Genomic DNA, 18,150 nt, shown 5'->3' with positions numbered 1-18,150 from the left:
TCAGTTGCTTCCTTTCATAAATGACAAATCTATCGGGCAGCATTGCACAGAGCTGTTCCCGAAAAATTTTATATAAGAGCAGATATATTCGCCGTTTTTATTGAGGTAAGAATTTTTCCTTTTTTTATTCAGAATGATCTTACAGGGCCATGACGCAGCGCTGCTGTCGTCCAAATTCTACCAGGTTACTGAATTTATTTTTTATTACGAGGTTTAGGAATTTTTCTGTTTCGAGCTTACATTAAATGGGAACCAGTTTTGTTCTGAGGTTACACAAAAATTAGAATCACTATCAATATTATTTATTATTTTATTATTATTATTTTTGTGGGGAGGTTATATGTTGTTAGACACACTCTTTCGCCGTTCTTGCAACAGTGGAACTCAACGTGCTCTGCATGACATAAGGCAACTCACCTGGCCAGTACGATCTCTGGACTACTCTCCAACCGAGCACGTGAGGGATGAAATGGAACGAGCAGGGACTCGTGCCACCCAACAATGCTTACAAAAGTTCGGCAACAGCTCTAGCATCCGTACAGTATCGACTAAATTCGCCATCTCTATTATGAACTGGACAACAGAGTCAGCGTCTGCATTGCCGCCCGAGGAGGCCACACCAAGTGCTAATATGGGAGTTTCAATGTGGGTCGGTAACTGGCACCTCAGATCCGGTTGCGCTATTGACCTGCAGTTGTAATTATTTCATGTACTTCATAAGCAATGTTGTAACAATTGTAAGACGTGTATGTTTCTATTGTCTATTGTCAAACCACAATTTATGAAAGATGTTTATATTTTATTAATACAATTTAGTAGGAATAATTAATATTTGTCATGTTGGAAATAATTGTGGTAGCAGGGAATCTCTGCACCAAAGTATTGTTGGCAAGAGGCACCGCACATTGATATAATTTTAAAAAGGGCGGGAGAGACCGCGTATGGATAGATTTTAAGAAAAGAGCGCGAAAGACCGCGCATTGATACATCTTGTAATGGTAGCAGGGATTGTCTGCACCAGAAAGCATTGTTGGCAGGAGAGACCGCACTGAAGCGTTCGTAGGAAGTCAGTAGTAAGCGAGATGTGAAGCGAGTCGGTAGCAGGTCTGAAGCGAGAGGTTCAGAGAAGCGGTGTGCCTGCCAGCCACCAGCTACGATTTACAAGAGATTATAAACGGATGTACAGAGACATCAGCTAACAATTATCATAAGAGAAAGTAATATTATTGAATTAATTTTTTGAGAAATTCAAGACTACTGAAGGTATGTTTGCGTATTGCTAATTGTAAGAGTATTGTAAGAAAAAAGTCCCATTTGAACATTTGTAAAATCATCTCATTCAGAATACAATTAATTTTTGCCAGCAATATTGCATTACTGATTATAATCCATCTCAAAAACCATCAACGTAAAATTTCGCAAAATTTCATTGTTGTCAAGAAAAAGTTTAACTATGAATTACGTAACTTTAGTCAAATTAATTAAAGAATAACGTCAGCTTTGGTAATAAATACAGCCACTTATTATGACAGCCCACCAGCAGCTAATAGAATATAGTGAACCAGAGTAAGTATATTCATGTCACAGTTCGATGTAGCAGTCAGGTGGCGATCCAGTAACAGTAAAAAAGGTAAGGAACAGTTTTGGGTTATTGCAGGTAACGGCTGAGGGCCACGACGATGACACATTCTATGTTTCGTCGAAATAATCAGCAAATCACTTTTAATAAGCAGCATTTAAATTTGTGTGCGAAGATTGAGAAAGAGAATTAATTTCAAAGGGAAGATTTAATTTGTTGTTATTAAGCAAGAGGTAGAAATCCTAAGGGAAGGTTTCATAGGTTATTGTAAAAGGGAAGGATGCGTAACAAAAGAGATATAGAGGAGACAGGAAGGTTTCACTATGAATCTTGAGTGAATTGAAAACCTTTGAAAGGGTGAGCACATTTTTTCCCGGCAGTGTACAGCAGAAACAGCAACATAAAGGAAATCACGAAAGACTATGGTGCAGCCCTCAGGAGATTGGAGGAACGACTTCAGAGTATCGTCGGCACAGAAATGCAAACGAACTTCTCCTTCTCCACGAAAAGCAAGGACTCACACAAGTCCGCGCACCCGAGAGGAGGTCACTAAATTTTCTTGGACTATTCTTCCCCACCCACCCTAGAGCCCGAACCTCACACCATCTGACTTCCATTTGTTTGGCCTAATGAAGCATGCTTTCTGTGGGAAGCAATACATGGATGGTGGGGAGGTTACTGGAGCAGCAACTGATTGACTCCGACGTCGACCGATAGAGTAGTACCATGAGGGCGTAGAGGGCCCCACAGTGAGGCGTCGTGAGGCGGTAGCATTGAACGAAAACTATGTCGAAAAACGGGGTTTTGTAGCCAAAAGAGTAGGAAATAATATGTTGTATTGGAATCCTGAATAAAACTAACCTCCTTTCACGAAAAAAAAATGTGTTGCATGACGTATTGAAAGCCCCTAGTACAGGGCTTCACAACATACGTGCTCGCGGAGCAACCTGTGAGCAGCAAGGCGCGAGCACGGAGCAGCGCGAGCACGCTACCCCCACTACCGGACCAGAGCGGAGAGTGGGGAAAGTCACGTGGGGCACACAACAGCTGCCGCCAATCAATGTAAATCCGCAGCCACCTACAGGGATATCACTAACGAATTATTACTGCGACAAATGAAACAAATAAAGGAGAATGTACACATGCCACATAATTTTATTAGCTTAGTGTATGCCTCTACATTCGCATTAATTTGTGAACTGTTACACAATAAATGGTGTCACTGAAAAGTGGGATTCTCGGTTATCTTGTACTTTTTGCCCTTTACAATTGCGTCCATGTTCGGAGTAATTGTTCTTGTGCATTTTAGGCGCAGCGTGCAGTTTAAATTTCGATCAGACAATGCGTTTCTCAGGCGCGTCTTGTTACATTTCATTGCAGAGAACAGTTGTTCACAAACATACGTGGAACCGAACATTGATATTATTGTAGCCGCCAGTTTGCGCAAAAGAGGAAAGCTATCCTGAGGGAAGTGTCTGTAGAATTCCAAAATGTTTTTCTTGTTCTGAAATTTGTCTCTGTATTCTCTGTCACACTGCAGGTCAATAATTTCTAGTTGCAGCTCAGGACGAATCTCTTAAATATTCGCTGAATATGGAGAGAACAGATCAAAATCACTGTCTAGTGCTGTCAGATCTTGAAAGCGCTGATCAACTAAACTATGTGAATAACGTTCACAGTCTTTGTGAACATCTTGCATGGATGATAATTTAGGAAAATGAGCTAGGTTTCCTGTTTCCAGCTGACTCACCCAAAGTGTCAATTTCATTTTAAAAGCTCGTATTCGATCTATGAAATGAGTAATTAGCAGATATTTACCTTGTAGTAAAATGTTCAAAGCATTCAGATGGCTAGTTAAATCTGCTAAGAACGCGAGATCACATTCAAACGTGCGCCCGCATTTCCCCTCCCTCCCTACTCCGCGACCTTGCACCTGCTCGCGAGCACGTGCCTGAGCAGACGTGAGTACTCGCGCTGAAAACCGGCCAGTTGTTAAGCCCTGCCCTAGTAGCTTCATGTCATGGATGTATATACCTGAAGTGAGAGTAGTTGAAAGTCCTAGGTTCCTACTGAAGGAGATGATTTTATGGACCAGCGTGCTATGTGATCCACAGAGACCATATCCAGGGCACTGCTCTTTGAGAGTGTCTCGATTTTCTTTGTATTGGGAGTTTCATGCACAGGGACAGTTAAGGAAGTCGTATCCTAGTTACTCTTAGCATCCTCCTGCCTGTAGACAGGATCTTAGTTTGAGTGGGTGACATTATCAGTTCTTGGTTTCCGTATTTATGTACAGTGCAATCGAATATGTTGTATTTTAAAAGTGGACTGGCGGGATAGCGCCTTGCATTCTAAACTTGGCTTGTCGTGCTAAGCTTAATCTGTGTTCTGCATTTATTGCTTTTTTCTCTTGTGTAAAGGCTGTATTTCGTCTGTGCCAGTTACAACGGTATGGCGGCGGTGCAACACTTTATTTCCTCTTTCTTCGATGTTACGTATTTCCTTCAACTTACGCAGAATATAGCCATAAGTTTCAGGTTCAAAACACACAAATCCCATGTCAAATATTGTAATTTCTCTGAAGCCCGTCATATTTTCGGCTACGAGTCATAAGTTACTCCAAATTTGAATGTCTCTTTCTCTCATCTTCTTCGCTTCATGTTGGATACTACTCTGGAAGCATTCTGAAATTCATAATATAGTGTCCAGAATACTAAGTAGTCAGACCAGTGTATCAGGTCAATTTCTAACATGCAGCAGTACTTATAAGACACCACATCACAATATGCAGGCGTGACGCAACAAAGGCTCCAGTCCAACATAGAATCTTCGATGTGGATTTACTATCATTCATTCAGAATAATACAGTCTTGCACAGAAATCTTGTATACACTGGTCAGTACTCGACTCATGAGATGAAGTTTCCACTGCCACAAATAACACGCTGTTGATCAGTGGTGTCTCAGCTCCTTATTCTATACGAAGGAGACCATGTTTTCTGCCACACAGTTTTCAGTTGTTGCTGCAACAAATTATGTTATTCTGAAAACAAGCTGGCAGCAAAGTAAAATTACACATTGCAGTGAAAGGCTTGAGGTCTTTTTCAGTGTGACTCTCTGTTATCTGTATGTCTAAATAAATAGGTATTTTCGAAACATGAATGCAATTATTGATGCTATGCGTTTGCATGTGGTAGAGCATTGTCATCTTTCCTTCACAAGATCCCCAAATGGACAAATCAGATTTAAAGTTACTCTTTATGTTACGAAAATTCTCCTGCGTTATAATATAGGTGCATTTCGGCGCATTATACTGCTTATAGCACAGAGAAAACAAAAACGTACTAACACTTTCTGTAGTATGCTATCACCTCGTGTCCTGCTCGTAAGCAGTCTCGTAATTTCATCGTACTTGTGCAGCGATGTGAACAAATGCATTGTCCTGACATAAACAGAAGTTAACAATGGAAATTGTAGCGATGTATATACATAACTATTGTCTATTACTGGTAACAATAAACTACCATAAGCAGTCTTTATCATTAATAAACTTAACTTTCATGCAGTCTGAAACTAATTGCATTCTTTGTTCCCTTCTTATTCATTCTGAAAAAACTGCATTATGTTCCGATAGGAGCACTGAAATTATCTGGAAATGTATGAGGCTTTCTTTTAAACTTATGTAACAATCAAGCCTCTATGTAACAGCTAGACAGATATTTACCCTATCAGTCGGAAAAGTTTCAGAATTAAGGAAAAAACAATGTTGATTTAAATGCTTCAGTGTTCTTATATAGTCTCGCCCCACTTGAGCGTAACGCACAGAACATTCTTACAGTCATGTGAGATGGACAGAAAAGTTGTTCTTCGGGATGTTTTCAGCTCGAACATCACATTGCCTTCAATGTCCGTTATCTCGTCAGCGTCTCGACTCTTTATGTGTACTTCTACCGTATGTCGTTTTGTGGTAGTTTCATATTGACAACACCAAGTCTCGTTACCCTTAACGATTTTTACTGGAAAAGTACTGTCCGCATTTTTCATTTCAATCAAGTCACGCCGGGCGTGCAGCGTCGTCATTTTTGTTTCGGAGTCGACGTGCCTTTCCACATAATTTCTCCAAAACATTCAGGAGGATGTCTTGAACACTCAATTTACACTCTCCTACAACTTGTGGCACAAAAATATTGACACACTACAGCAGCACTTTCACTAATTATTATTGCCTGTTCATAACTTAAAGGTCGAATTCAAACTCCTATTGTAGTTAGTGCACTGAGATCCCTTGTACACCAGAAATAAAATCAGTCTTGGGACTCTCAGTAACGAAGACTCATGAAATTACATTAGTCTTGAAATTCTACGCTGTGCATCAGCATTCTTATGGAAGTTGATAAACAACATTGTTCTCGCATCTGAGTCTCGAATCACATTATGCCTATTTTATAAGCTCACAACCCATAAAATAATTATGTTATTGTCAGACAACTGGAAGTTGATAATGCAGTGTCATTTGCAATTTATAATTGCTGAAAATAGAAGGCAAGGATATAGGTGAAGGTTTGGTCATTTTAGATAGTGACTCAGGATGTATCAATTACTTGTCCATTCTAAGTTTTAATATTGATACAAAAATTACAATTTTATATTTGTGGTACACATATACAAATCACGGACATCACACCACGGACATACTACTGGACTGAACAATTGGTTCCTTATAGTCCTAGTTGAGGCCATTTTAAATTGACATTAATGTAGGCAGGCATTTGTACATCATTCTCTAAACGTCAGTCTCGTTATGGTCTAATATAGTAAAAAGAGAAATATTTCTACAAATGGCTACAGCCACTGCACGATCGCTAAAATATGACGTTGCATGTAAATTTTCGCAACCAGTTTAATTCATGAGACTTAGTATACATCATGCTACAAAGAACCACAAAATTTACAGTTACATTTGTACAAATTCATACGCTGAAATGCAATTTTAGAAGACTGCCAAATAGAAAAATATGGTTTTATCTGCTGAGCGAGATTGAAATACAGGAACTTTACGTTAATACTAAGTGTGCTCGACAGAGCAGTAGGCAAGAGATGCGGCACATTACACATACGATGAGAATTACGTGCAGGCCAAGACCTGACAGTTGTTCTTGGTTCGTACTGCCACTCGGTGGCAGCAGTTTGTGTGGTACACGGTTGTGGAGCTCCGCGGGAGTCAATACTCTGTTCAGAATTCCTTTAGGAGTGACACCGCCACTCGGTGGCAGCAGTTTGTGTGGTACACGGTTGTGGAGCTCCGCGGGAGTCAATACTCTGTTCAGAATTCCTTTAGGAGTGACACCTTCGAAGGAAATGGTTGAGACCCAGATAGGAGGCAAGGCCAATCCCACGAGTCCAGTAGCCGCAGCAACAAACCCTGGTTGCGAAACGTTCATCCACAACCTCACTCCTCCCCCCCCCCCCCCAAATAAAATAATTCCCATTTGCACTATGCGGATGTTCATCTATGGAATTTGCTGTTTTTCGCGTGATAATAACATGTTACTTACACACGTATTGATCAGTATCCCATAATGAAACCAAAACAAGTGATGAGATAGCACTTGATGAGCAAGTGGAGCATCATGCTTGACATTTAATTCATATTACTTCTTATTGGCATTCATTGACGCTGCTGGATTTGGAGCACATAAAAATACGATCTATCCTTAGGATTTTGTTAGCGTAATTTGTTCACTTATCTTCAATAACAAAAAAAAGTGCCTTGCTTGTCGAAAATTCGGTACCGTTAGCACACGTAAAACACAGAGAGCGAAAGGTTAACTACAACGTGTACAGAAATTGGACTATAGTTGTGATTTGAAGAACGTGAAAAGGAAATAATACTTGAGAACCGAGTGGGAGTAGATTGCAAGCTATTTCCGATGTTATTCCATCAGTACATCATCAGAGGTAAAGCAAGGACAAATTTGTAAAGGCAATTTGAGTCTTGGAGAATAAACTAATACTTTGATGTTTGACAGTGACATTGTAATTTTGGCAGAGACGTTAAGGTCTCCGAAGATCAATTGAACGGAATGGAATGTGTTTTGAAAAGGTATTATCAAATGGTTATAAAATAGTGAAGCAAAGATAACAAAATATAGACGAACGAAATAGGGTGGAACTGTGAGAATTAAATCAGGAAATGAGACTATACAAGTTACGCTATCTTGTCAGAAAAGTAAGTGATAATAGTTGAAACAGAGAGAACATTAAATACAGACTGGCTACAGTAAGAAAAGAATTTCTGGAAAAAAAAGATGAACCGGTTAAAATAAGTATAAATCTAAGTGTCAGAAAGTGTTTTCTCAGGGTGTTTGTCTGGAGCGTAGCAAGGAACGAAGGTGAAATGTACACTATTAGCACTTGAGACAAGAAGAGAATGGGTTTTTAAATGTGGCGTTACTGAAGAATGCTAAATACTGATAAAGCGAATAACGAATGGCGACATATGCGTACAATCGGGAGAAAATATATGCAGCTTGACTAAAAGAAGGGTCATCTGATAGGACACGTACTGAGGCATCAATGAGTCATTATTTCAGTAATGGAGGGAAGTGTCGGAGGTAAAAATTGATGAGGAAAAGCAAGCGTTTACTGCACTAAGAAGGTTGAAATGGCTGTAGATGCAGTGGTTATGTAGAAGAGATGAAGAGGCGTGCACAAGATAGACTAAAGTGGACAGCTTTGTCAACAATGGTGTGTCCACCTAACTTCAGCAACAACAAAATTTTTCGCTTGTCGAAAATTCGGTAACATAGAGAGGAAATACGTTTTCGAAAACTTCCCGTCACCGTTTTAAAAGTTTACAGTAATGATGTAGGCAGTAGCGACGAGTTAAAATTTGTTCCTGGACTGGCATTTGAACCCAGGTCTCCCGCTTTTCAGGCAGATGCGCTATCGATCGCGCCACACTGGCACTCTACCATGCCTTCATGGACTACCTTATGCGTCTCCCTCCCTGATACAAATTCTGTCTCACTCCTCAACCCATTTTTGTTCTCCTTCTGAACTCGCATCAGTATTGCCGAGACTCTCCGATATTGGAACAGCACCTCAGCAGCGAGACAAATGGGGTTCGTCCTGCCTGTACCTCAGGCGTAGGTGATGTATCGATCGTTAAGCGAAGACCCAGGTTCCAGTCCTGGCGCTGGTACAAATTTTAACTCATTGCTTCAGCGTACATCATTTCTTAGATAAACCTGGGAGTCAGTACGTCTCAGTAACATTGACTGCATAGGATTTTAAAAATTCGCTGTAGTAAGAAAAATTGAGATAACAACACTGCAGGACACATTGATGGTTGGTTGGTTGATTTCTGGGAGAGGACCAGACAGCGAGGTCATCAGTCCCATCGGATTTGGGAGGGATTGAAAGGAAGTTGGATGTGCCCTTTCAAAGATACCATCCTTGAAGTTGCCAGAAGCAATATCGGGAAAAAACGGAAAACATAAATCAGGACGGCCAGACGCGTGTTTGAACTGTCGTCCTCCCGAATACCGGTCCAGCGTGCTAACCACTGCGCCACCTCGCTCGGTCACGACACATTGGTGCCAGCTCGCGAGTTCGACCAGTCTATATCGAACAGGAGACTGCAACGTGCTCCGTACGCGACGCGGTATCTCTGTTCCGCGCCTATTCGTGCTCCTGCGGAAGTGTCAGCCCTGAAGTTATTCTGAACAGAGTTGCAGAGTTTCACTACAGGCGGCAGTCGTCCTCCGAGGAGAGCGAGTCCGAGGCGAAGAGTTTGGCGGGCCTCTCGCCGGCGACGGCGGCGCAGCGCGTGGGGTGCTGGCTCTTCCGCTTGCGCGTCCCCCTCTGCGGCGGCTCGGGCGCGGCGGCAGGCGTTTCGGCCGCAGACGCGTCTTCGGGAGCGGTCAACTTGGGCGACTCCTCGCCGCTCTCCTGCTGCCACCGCCTCTGCAGGCGCTTCAGCCAGCTGGGCTCCGGCTTCTCGTCCGCTTCGCCGTCCCCGGCCCCAGCCTTGGTGTCGGCGTCGGACTCGCCCTCGTAGGCCGCGCCGTTGTTCTTGGGCGACATAGACGAGTCCTCGGAGGACGTGTGCGCCTGCGCAGTCTGCGTCGAGTCCTCGAACCTGTAACCGGCATGAGAAGTGGTGAGAAATAGTAAGGGGCCAGGTGAAGTACATAACTGAAAACTAAACGTCTTGTACACCTGAACGGTTGGAAGCTGCAATGCTTGTAAAATGACAGGGAGAGGTTTCAAGGTTGGGATCGACTGTTGAAGCCATCTACAAGGTAGAGATGGGCAAAACTGTTCTTTTCAGAGATCGGATCAGAACTGTTCGCTCCCTGAAATGAATTAGCTCTTTTTCATGACTCACCACTCATTTACAATAGAAAGTAAATGGAAGGCACATTGCCCTTTAAACTTGGTTTATTCCAGTACTATACCTGTATTTTGATCTTATTTGATCCTATTTTGAAGTAACACAGATAATGAGTAAGAATTTTGTATTGTTTACTGAAATTTCCACGATATGACAAAGTTTTTGATTATTGATTTATTTTTGCACTATCGTGGTTTTTTAGGTGATCAGAAAATGTTGTAACTTGAGTTTTACATTAACAATATATTTGGCTATAATGTATTAAAATTTCATTAACCTCATACAAATACATCGCAAGCCATTTTTTTTTTTAAGTAAACGTTTCCTTCCGAAGACGCCTAAAATCGCAAAATCCATACCAGAATAAGAAAAAAATATATAAATTTGACTGTAAAACGAAAGTGCTGCATATAGCCTTACGCAGAATAAAACAAGGAAAATATTGGTGTATCACATTTTGCGATACGTTTATCGGTTCGCTCGTAATTAAATCGTAAATTCGAGTGTCCATAACAAAAATCCTATAGTAAGAGGAGTCGTCAGGAACCTAATCTGATCAGTTTAAACAAATAAAACTAAAATAAAAACAAATGATGTATACATAACATAATAATGTAATATACATAGCGGTATTACTACGAAGAACAATATCCAGTAGAGACGAACTCCGATGCAGAAGCACTGAGTCGAGCAGGTCGAGCCGCGAGCTGTATTACTGCGTGAGCTAAGACTGCAGAGACCAGAGTGACACCTGAGTAGCTTTGCTCAACGCTCTGGCTAGAGTTGAGAACGGTGGGGTGAGCGTTGAGCGGGCGAGTTCCGAGGGTGGGGGGAGCGGTGAACGACCACCACTCACCCGCTCCGAGACAAATCGTCCGTTCCCTTGCGAGCAGGTTGTTGCAAGTAGTTCCTATGTTATCCGCTAGGTGGCTCTCTGTCATGTTGCTTGCATCAACTGCCCAGAGGGCAGGACGTGCGACTGAAATGAGTGCGATGCGAAGTTAAGCTGCGCCAGACACTGCACGCGGCAGACGACGCACAGAGACGGCAGGGCATATGTGAAACACAAAATCCAATGGGGCATTGCACAATGCAGGCAGCCAAGGTAGAAGCAGGGCAGAGGCCGGCGCTGGCTGTGTTGTGTGGCGTGCACTGTGCTGTGACCAGCAGAGGCGCTGCTGATATGCTCCGTCTCTCTCTCTCTCTCTCTCTCTCTCTCTCTCTCTCTCTCTCTCTCTGCCGTGGGAAACGTTTGGAGCTACCATTCTTTTTTCTGAATCACTGATTGTCACTCCTTTGAAAGATTCAACTCTATGAATCAGTTCAAGAGCGGATCCCCCATCTCTACTACAAGGTGGTTTGCAATCCATGTTACACAGTTCTAGAGGCTGTAGAGGTGGCTGCTAGATCAAGTTTTACATAGGAACCCATGCCCGGAAACAGAAACTAACGACGCTGAGAGCGTCGATATTACAGGCGCCGGCGTCTATAAATGTATGTATAAACAGGGTGATCCCCCTGTTGATATTACAAACTTTCTACATCTACATCTACATCTACATGGATACTCTGCAAATCACATTTAAGTGCCTGACAGACGGTTCTATTATTCCAATCTCGTAGAGCGCGCGGAAAGAATGAACACCTATATCTTTCCGTACGAGCTCTGGTTTCCCTTTATTTTATCGTGCTGATCGTTCCGCCTCATGTAGGTCGGCGTCAACAAAATATTTTCGCATTCGCGGGAGAAAGTTGGTGATTGGAATTTCGTGAGAAGATTCCGTCGCAACGAAAAACGCCTTCCTTTTAATGATTTCCAGCCCAAATCCTGTATCATATCTGTGACACTCTCTCCCATATTTCGCGATTATACAAAACGTGATGCCTTTCTTTGAACTTTTTCTCGGTGTACTCCGTCAGTCGTATCTGGTAAGGATCCCACACCGCGCAGCAGTATTCTAAAAGAGGACGGAAAAGCGTAGTGTAGGCAGTCTCCTTGGTAGGTCTGTTACATTTTTTAAGTGTCCTGCCTGTGTTTTTTCCAATTTAAGCTATTCGTAATTGTAATATCTAGGTATTTAGTTGAATTTACGGGTTTTAGATTAGACTGATTTATCGTGTAACCGAAGTTTAACGAGTTCCTTTTAGCACTCATGTGGATGACCTCACACTTTTCGTTATTTAGGGTCACTTGCCACTTTTCGTACCATTCAGATATATTTTTCTAAATCGTTTTGCAGTTTGTTTTGATCTTATGATGACTTTATTAGTCGATAAACGACAGCGTCATCTGCAAACAACCGAAGACGGCTGCTCACATTGTCTCCCAAATCGTTTATATAGATGAGGAACAGCAAAGGGCCTATAACACGACCTTGGGGAACGCCAGAAATCACGTCTGTTTTACACGATGACTTTCCATCAATTACTACGAACTGTGACATCTCTGACAGGAAATCATAAATCCAGTCACATAACTGAGACGACATTCCATACGCACGCAATTTTAGTACGAGCCGCTTGTATGGTACAGTGTGAAAAGCCTTCCCGAAATCCAGGAATACGGAATCGATCTGAAGTCCCTTGTCAATAGCACACAGCACTTCATGTGAACAGCGGTGGTCTAGCGGTTCTAGGCGCTCAGTCCGCAACCGCGCGACTGCTACGGTCACAGGTTCGAATCCTGCCTAGGGCATGGATGTGTGTGAAGTCCTTAGGTTAGTTAGGTTTAAGTAGTTCTAAGTTCTAGGGTACTGATGACCACAGATGTTAAGCCCCATAGTGCTCAGAGCCATTTTTTTCTTCATGTGAATAAAGAGCAAGTTGTGTTTCACAGGAACGATGTTTTCTAAACCGATGTTGACTGTGTGTCAATAGACCGTTTCCTTCGAGATAATTCATAATTTTGGAACACAATATGTGTCTAAAATCCTGCTGCATATCGAAGTTAACGATATGGGCCTGTAATTTAGTGGATTACCCCTTCTACCTTTCTTGAATATTGGTGTCACCTGTGCAACTTTCCAGTATTTCGGTACGGATCTTTCGTCCAGCGACCGGTTGTATATGATTGTTAAGTATGCAGCTAATGCATCACCATAATCCGAAAGGAACCTCACTGGTATACAGTCTGGACCAGAAGACTTGCTTTCATTAAGTGATCTGAGTTGCTTCACTACTTCGAGGATATTTACTTCTACGTTACTCATGTTGGCAGCTGTTCTCAATTCGAATTCTGGAATATTTACTTCGTCTTCTTTTGTGAAGGCATTTAAATGCTGTGTTAAGTAAATCTGCTTTGGCAGCACTATCTTCGATAGTATTTCCATTGTTATCGCGCAGAGAAGGCACTGATTGTTTCTAGCCGCTAAAATATTTCACATACGGCCAGAATCTCTTTGGATTTTCTGCCAGGTTTCGAGACAAAGTTTCGTTGTGGAAACTGATATAGGCGTCTCGCATTGAACACCGCGCTGTTTCGAGCTCCTGTAAAGGATCGCCAATTTTGGGAATTTTGCATCTTTTTAAATTTGGCATGTTTGTTTCGTTGTTTCTGCAACAGTGTTCCTAGGATGCTGGAGAAGGATAAGAACATCAATTTGAAGTTTGGGTCCTGAACGTGAAAAAGAGCGCTTCGAAAGTTACAAGGAAAAACCGTTTTGATATTTCTGACCGTGCAATACATGTACGGGTATTGTTGAAGGGTATGCAATTTTTAGAGATGGTATTATGGACCAAAACAAGGAAAAACTCGGCTGTAAAACGCACAACTCAGGAAATCTGAGAACTTTTCCATGTTCACTACTGTCAACCAATCCTCCTCTGTTGAACATGTGCTCAAAGCTGTTAAGGTATGGATTGTAGAGCCCATGTTTACTAGACATTTTTTCTTGTCTTGGTGCATACTACCATTGAAAGTTACCTAACAAACAATCTTAGCAACAACAGTAAAATGGCTCTGAGCACTATGGGACTCAACTGCTGTGGTCATAAGTCCCCTAGAACTTAGAACTACTTAAACCTAACTAACCTAAGGACAGCACACAACACCCAGCCATCACGAGGCAGAGAAAATCCCTGACCCCGCCGGGAATCGAACCCGGGAACCCGGGCCAGCAACAACAGTATTGGTACATGTTATTCGCTCATAATTTTCGACTCGTTCGTTTCCGGTACAGCGACCCTTAATTCAAATTGATACATTTATCCTTATCCATTACCTAGAAATTTTGTAACATCATCACGGGATTTCCTGGTACAAATTTATACATTTACAAGCGCCGTTGCCTTTAACTTTGGCTCTCTAAGTACCTTCTGCAACTTCCGCAAGTGTGTTACACGAATCGTGAAAACACCTTGTATATGACGGCGTACATAAAGGTATCCAAGGTAGCACACCCAGCAGCGGTTAACACTGGTGGGCCACCATTTGCGAGTAATCGAGAGAAAAATTTCTTATGATCTACCAGAGCGCTTAAGATAGCGGCATTTTTCGCCAACTGCTCCTCAGCCTAGAGAATCACATGATCAGACACTGATAATATTCTTATTCCAGTTAAAAAGAAGGAAGAACTTCACACAACCAGACCTAAATACGACAGCAAAAGTTGACCGAAGAAGGCAAAATTTGGTGAGCGAAGGAGGTATCTTGAGAGAGGTTAGAGGGCAAATAGAAAACAGTGTGGTGGCTACGATAAAAAAGTAAGAAAACAATTAAAAAAGGCTGTCCAAGGCGCCACGCCAGACTCAAGAATTAGTTTTGGCTGCAAAAGCACCTAAGAAAGTTGATCTTAAAAAAATAAAAAAGAAACAACATAAATTAGTAAATAATAAAAAGCAGCTATGTTATTTGGCTGGAATAGTCAAGATTATCGGTTGGAGTCCCGTTTGGTGCGACATTTTTGCTATGACGTGTTTCTCAGAGTGATTTATCATTATGTTTCTACATGAATCAGTCTAAATATAGCTTTTTTTTATTTGTGATCCTTTGGTGTATCATTTTACCAACGTACTGACGTTTCCTGCTATCTTTTTTAACCTTTATTGTTCAGTCAACTGCAATCTTTGCCCGCCTGGTGTTAATTGGTTTTATTTATCTGTCATAACATACAAACATTTAAAATTACAACTCTCCCAGTTAAGACGTAAAAGAGAAAATAAACTGTTAATATTGGCTTTGCAGTGGCGTAAAAGATGTACTTTGTTCTGGATGATTACAGTAATAAATGCATTTAAAGCAAAAATTCTTCTCATTCCACGGACAAAATAACTTAGATGAAGATTTAGAGGAAAGAAAGTTTTATAAATAAAGCGGAAGTCAAGCAAAATGAGTAATAGAAATACCGATTGCATTACCTTGGACGAAAATATAAAATTATGAAATGGAACAAATTAAATCGAAGTAATACGGAAAAATAATTCAAATCACATGGGCAAGGATTCCAAATGGAACAAGAATAAAACCAAATAAAGAGCCAATAAAAGTTTGCATAATAACCTACATCACGGTATAGATGATTCCAAACAGTCTATCCCACCCTGCCCATCTCCCCTTCTCACTGGCCAAGAGTCACCGAAAGGATTATGACGTTTGAAAAAGCGTAATGCATGACGCCCGAAAGTTGCAGCTAAATGTGGAAAATGTCGCGAGTTTAGACACGAGATCCCAGCTGTCTGTTACAGACAGATGTGCACTGAACATGGCAGGAGGTCGTGAGTTAATTGAAAGTGAAATGGTTATCGGCGTAAGACGCTTGGATCACAGCAAATCGGACTTTACAAAAGGGTTAGCGTTTCAGAGATCGTCACTGTCAGCAATGGATCTTCAGTATCTCACTGACGATGTTTCCACACTCTTAAACCGCCACACAGAAAGAGCACAAGTGTGACGAAGGAACACATGTCACTTAGCCTGCGCAAGTTCATACGTGGTGATCGATGGTCTACTGAGAGTAACACAGCCGCCGAACTGAATTTGGGGCGTCAGGAACTCGTTTGTACTGGGATTCTACCGATGTAAATGTATAACACGGGTTTCAGCGGCCGACGAACAATTCGTCTGCCAGTGACTTCCCAGGAATTTGGCCACTGAGTGTATGCTGAAGCGGTACCTATAAAGTTTTGGGTGGAAAGCGACCTGAGGCGTATCGATGTGGTGCCTCCTTTCTTATTCACTCTGATTCTCAATAGATAAAAGTCAGTAGAGTGGGATAAAAATGAACAAGCATCGAGTGTGTGCATGTAAATTAGATGGCGGTAAGCTTAGCGGAAGTCGTTTGACAAGTGAAATCAATTTAAAGGGATTGGCTAGAGTTGTACTAATGATTTATTCAAACCATGCTTCTGAGTTGGGGGTGTTCTACACGCCAAATCTTGTTCATCTGACAACCGGCTGTGTCAACGACAACGGTGGAGAGAATAAGTAGCAATATCACGATTGGAGCGAAACTGGACCTGTCTGCAGATAGTCTGAAAATCAGTGAGATATTTTGAGATTGAAAAATTGAGAGATTTAGGCAGACTTGTCGTAGAGCGCGCTGATCAACAACGTTCCACAAGCAGTTGTGCTTTGCAGCTCTGAAATGTGAGCAGATAGGAACAGTGACATAAAGAAACGTGAAACCTTTAAAAGAAGAATAATGAGGTGGATCTTTCGCGATGTAAACGATGGACGAACACTGAGACGTTGAACGTATAAATACGTATACAAATACAACTTGCTCATTAAATGGTGACGAAATAAGAGAATTATCTGTAGCTGTTAATGAACGCCACAAAAAATTCGTTCACTTGGCGGAAGAGTCCGTTAGTGGGCTTAGCTGGGAAATGACCTAACCTAGCAGGGTGTCTTGGAGACTAGAAGGAAACAGCTCTTGTTCGTTGCCGAAGGAGGCCACACGGCGTGGGTTTCGTTCGGAATACAATATTTTTAGTTGTTAGTGGTAGAAAACTGCATTACTCTTCTAACTGAGCCGTTGTTGGACAACTCTAAAACATACTGGTGGCTGCAAATTGTGTCTAGTTATTGTCTATACCATCGATACTTTTTAGGGGGTCTTCAAAATGTCAAATTACCTCCACTATGAGAAAGAATACAGTGGAGGAATTCTATTGATGTTACTGTTAATTTTGTTATTGTGATGCAGTGTTTTTCGCTGTTCTGCAACGTTGATCATTCGCGGCAGGTTAAGACGGCGCACCGAATAGAAAACCGAATACGTGTCTCTGGAAGATAGTGTTTTTTCTGTCAAAATGATGCGTGCACGCCAAACTCATCCAATAGACGATTCATGTATCACAATCTCCCCTGCACACCATGATTACAAGGAACTGACACACATCACGTGTACGGAGAAAAAAATAAAATGTGGATTCATTGCGGCTTCGGTGACGAATTAATTGCAGTGTCGCCAGAAGGATGGAAATTTGACTGAGCTCAATCCTTCTCAAAGGAATTATTCTGGATTCGCCGTTGAGGAAATCATGACAAACGTAAATCCTGATATGTGGATGGGGATTAAAGCCCCATTCTGCTCGGTTACAGGTGGATTGAAAACTCTTGTCACCTATCTCGGTCATGGGCTGGAGGGTCACATGGATTTTAGAAAATATGAATGATAACACTGAAATAATGAGGCTGAGGCATAGTACATTTACCGGTATATATACACTTCTTTTTTAACCATTACGTAATTACGAGGGCTTTCAGTGAGTACTGTAACACTTTTTTTTCCTCTGCCAATTTCGGTTGACAAAATGCGGAGTTTGTTACGGATATCGCAGAATATTCCCGCTTCAGCCCCTGTGATTTCACGAAGTTGCAACTGGTGGCGTCTTTACTGAGGAGCGTTCCAAGCGGAGGGCTGTCACGGAAACGCTTTGGCTGAAAACCAGACAATTTCAGCCATTCACCGGTGCTTCCAGAATGCCTACAGAGGTGAGGCAGTGAACAAAAGCACGGTGAGTCATTGGGAGAGGCGGCTGTAATCATCGGAACAAGGTCATAATTCTGTGACCATGTTATACGATATAGACAAATCTTTGATTTAAATTCTGAGGACGACACTCCTAGCACTGTCGAAACCAGGTTAATTTGTTAAAAATACTGACCGAGGCCTGATTTTCTTTCAATTGTTACATCACTTGTTGAACGTCCCTCGAGTACACTGAGTAAA

At 41.8% G+C, this 18,150-nt stretch overlaps 1 protein-coding gene across 1 annotated transcript in view; it reads right to left on the bottom strand.

Annotated features, from left to right (window-relative positions):
* Nucleotides 1-6,839: 6,839 nt before the first annotated feature.
* The window catches only part of LOC126095663 (zinc finger protein basonuclin-2-like), a 199,373-nt gene continuing 188,062 nt past the window's right edge, over nucleotides 6,840-18,150 (bottom strand). Inside the window, exon 9 of the mRNA XM_049910420.1 lies at nucleotides 6,840-9,721. Within this exon, the coding sequence (XP_049766377.1) occupies nucleotides 9,325-9,721 (397 nt within the window). The 3' untranslated portion in view covers nucleotides 6,840-9,324. The remainder of the gene's footprint in view (nucleotides 9,722-18,150) is intronic.

The sequence above is a fragment of the Schistocerca cancellata genome, chromosome 8 (genome assembly GCF_023864275.1).
Source record: "Schistocerca cancellata isolate TAMUIC-IGC-003103 chromosome 8, iqSchCanc2.1, whole genome shotgun sequence".
Taxonomy (NCBI): Eukaryota; Metazoa; Arthropoda; class Insecta; order Orthoptera; family Acrididae; genus Schistocerca; species Schistocerca cancellata.
The sequence above is the reverse complement of the archived record's forward strand: the minus strand, read 5'-3'. Positions and strand labels throughout refer to the sequence as shown.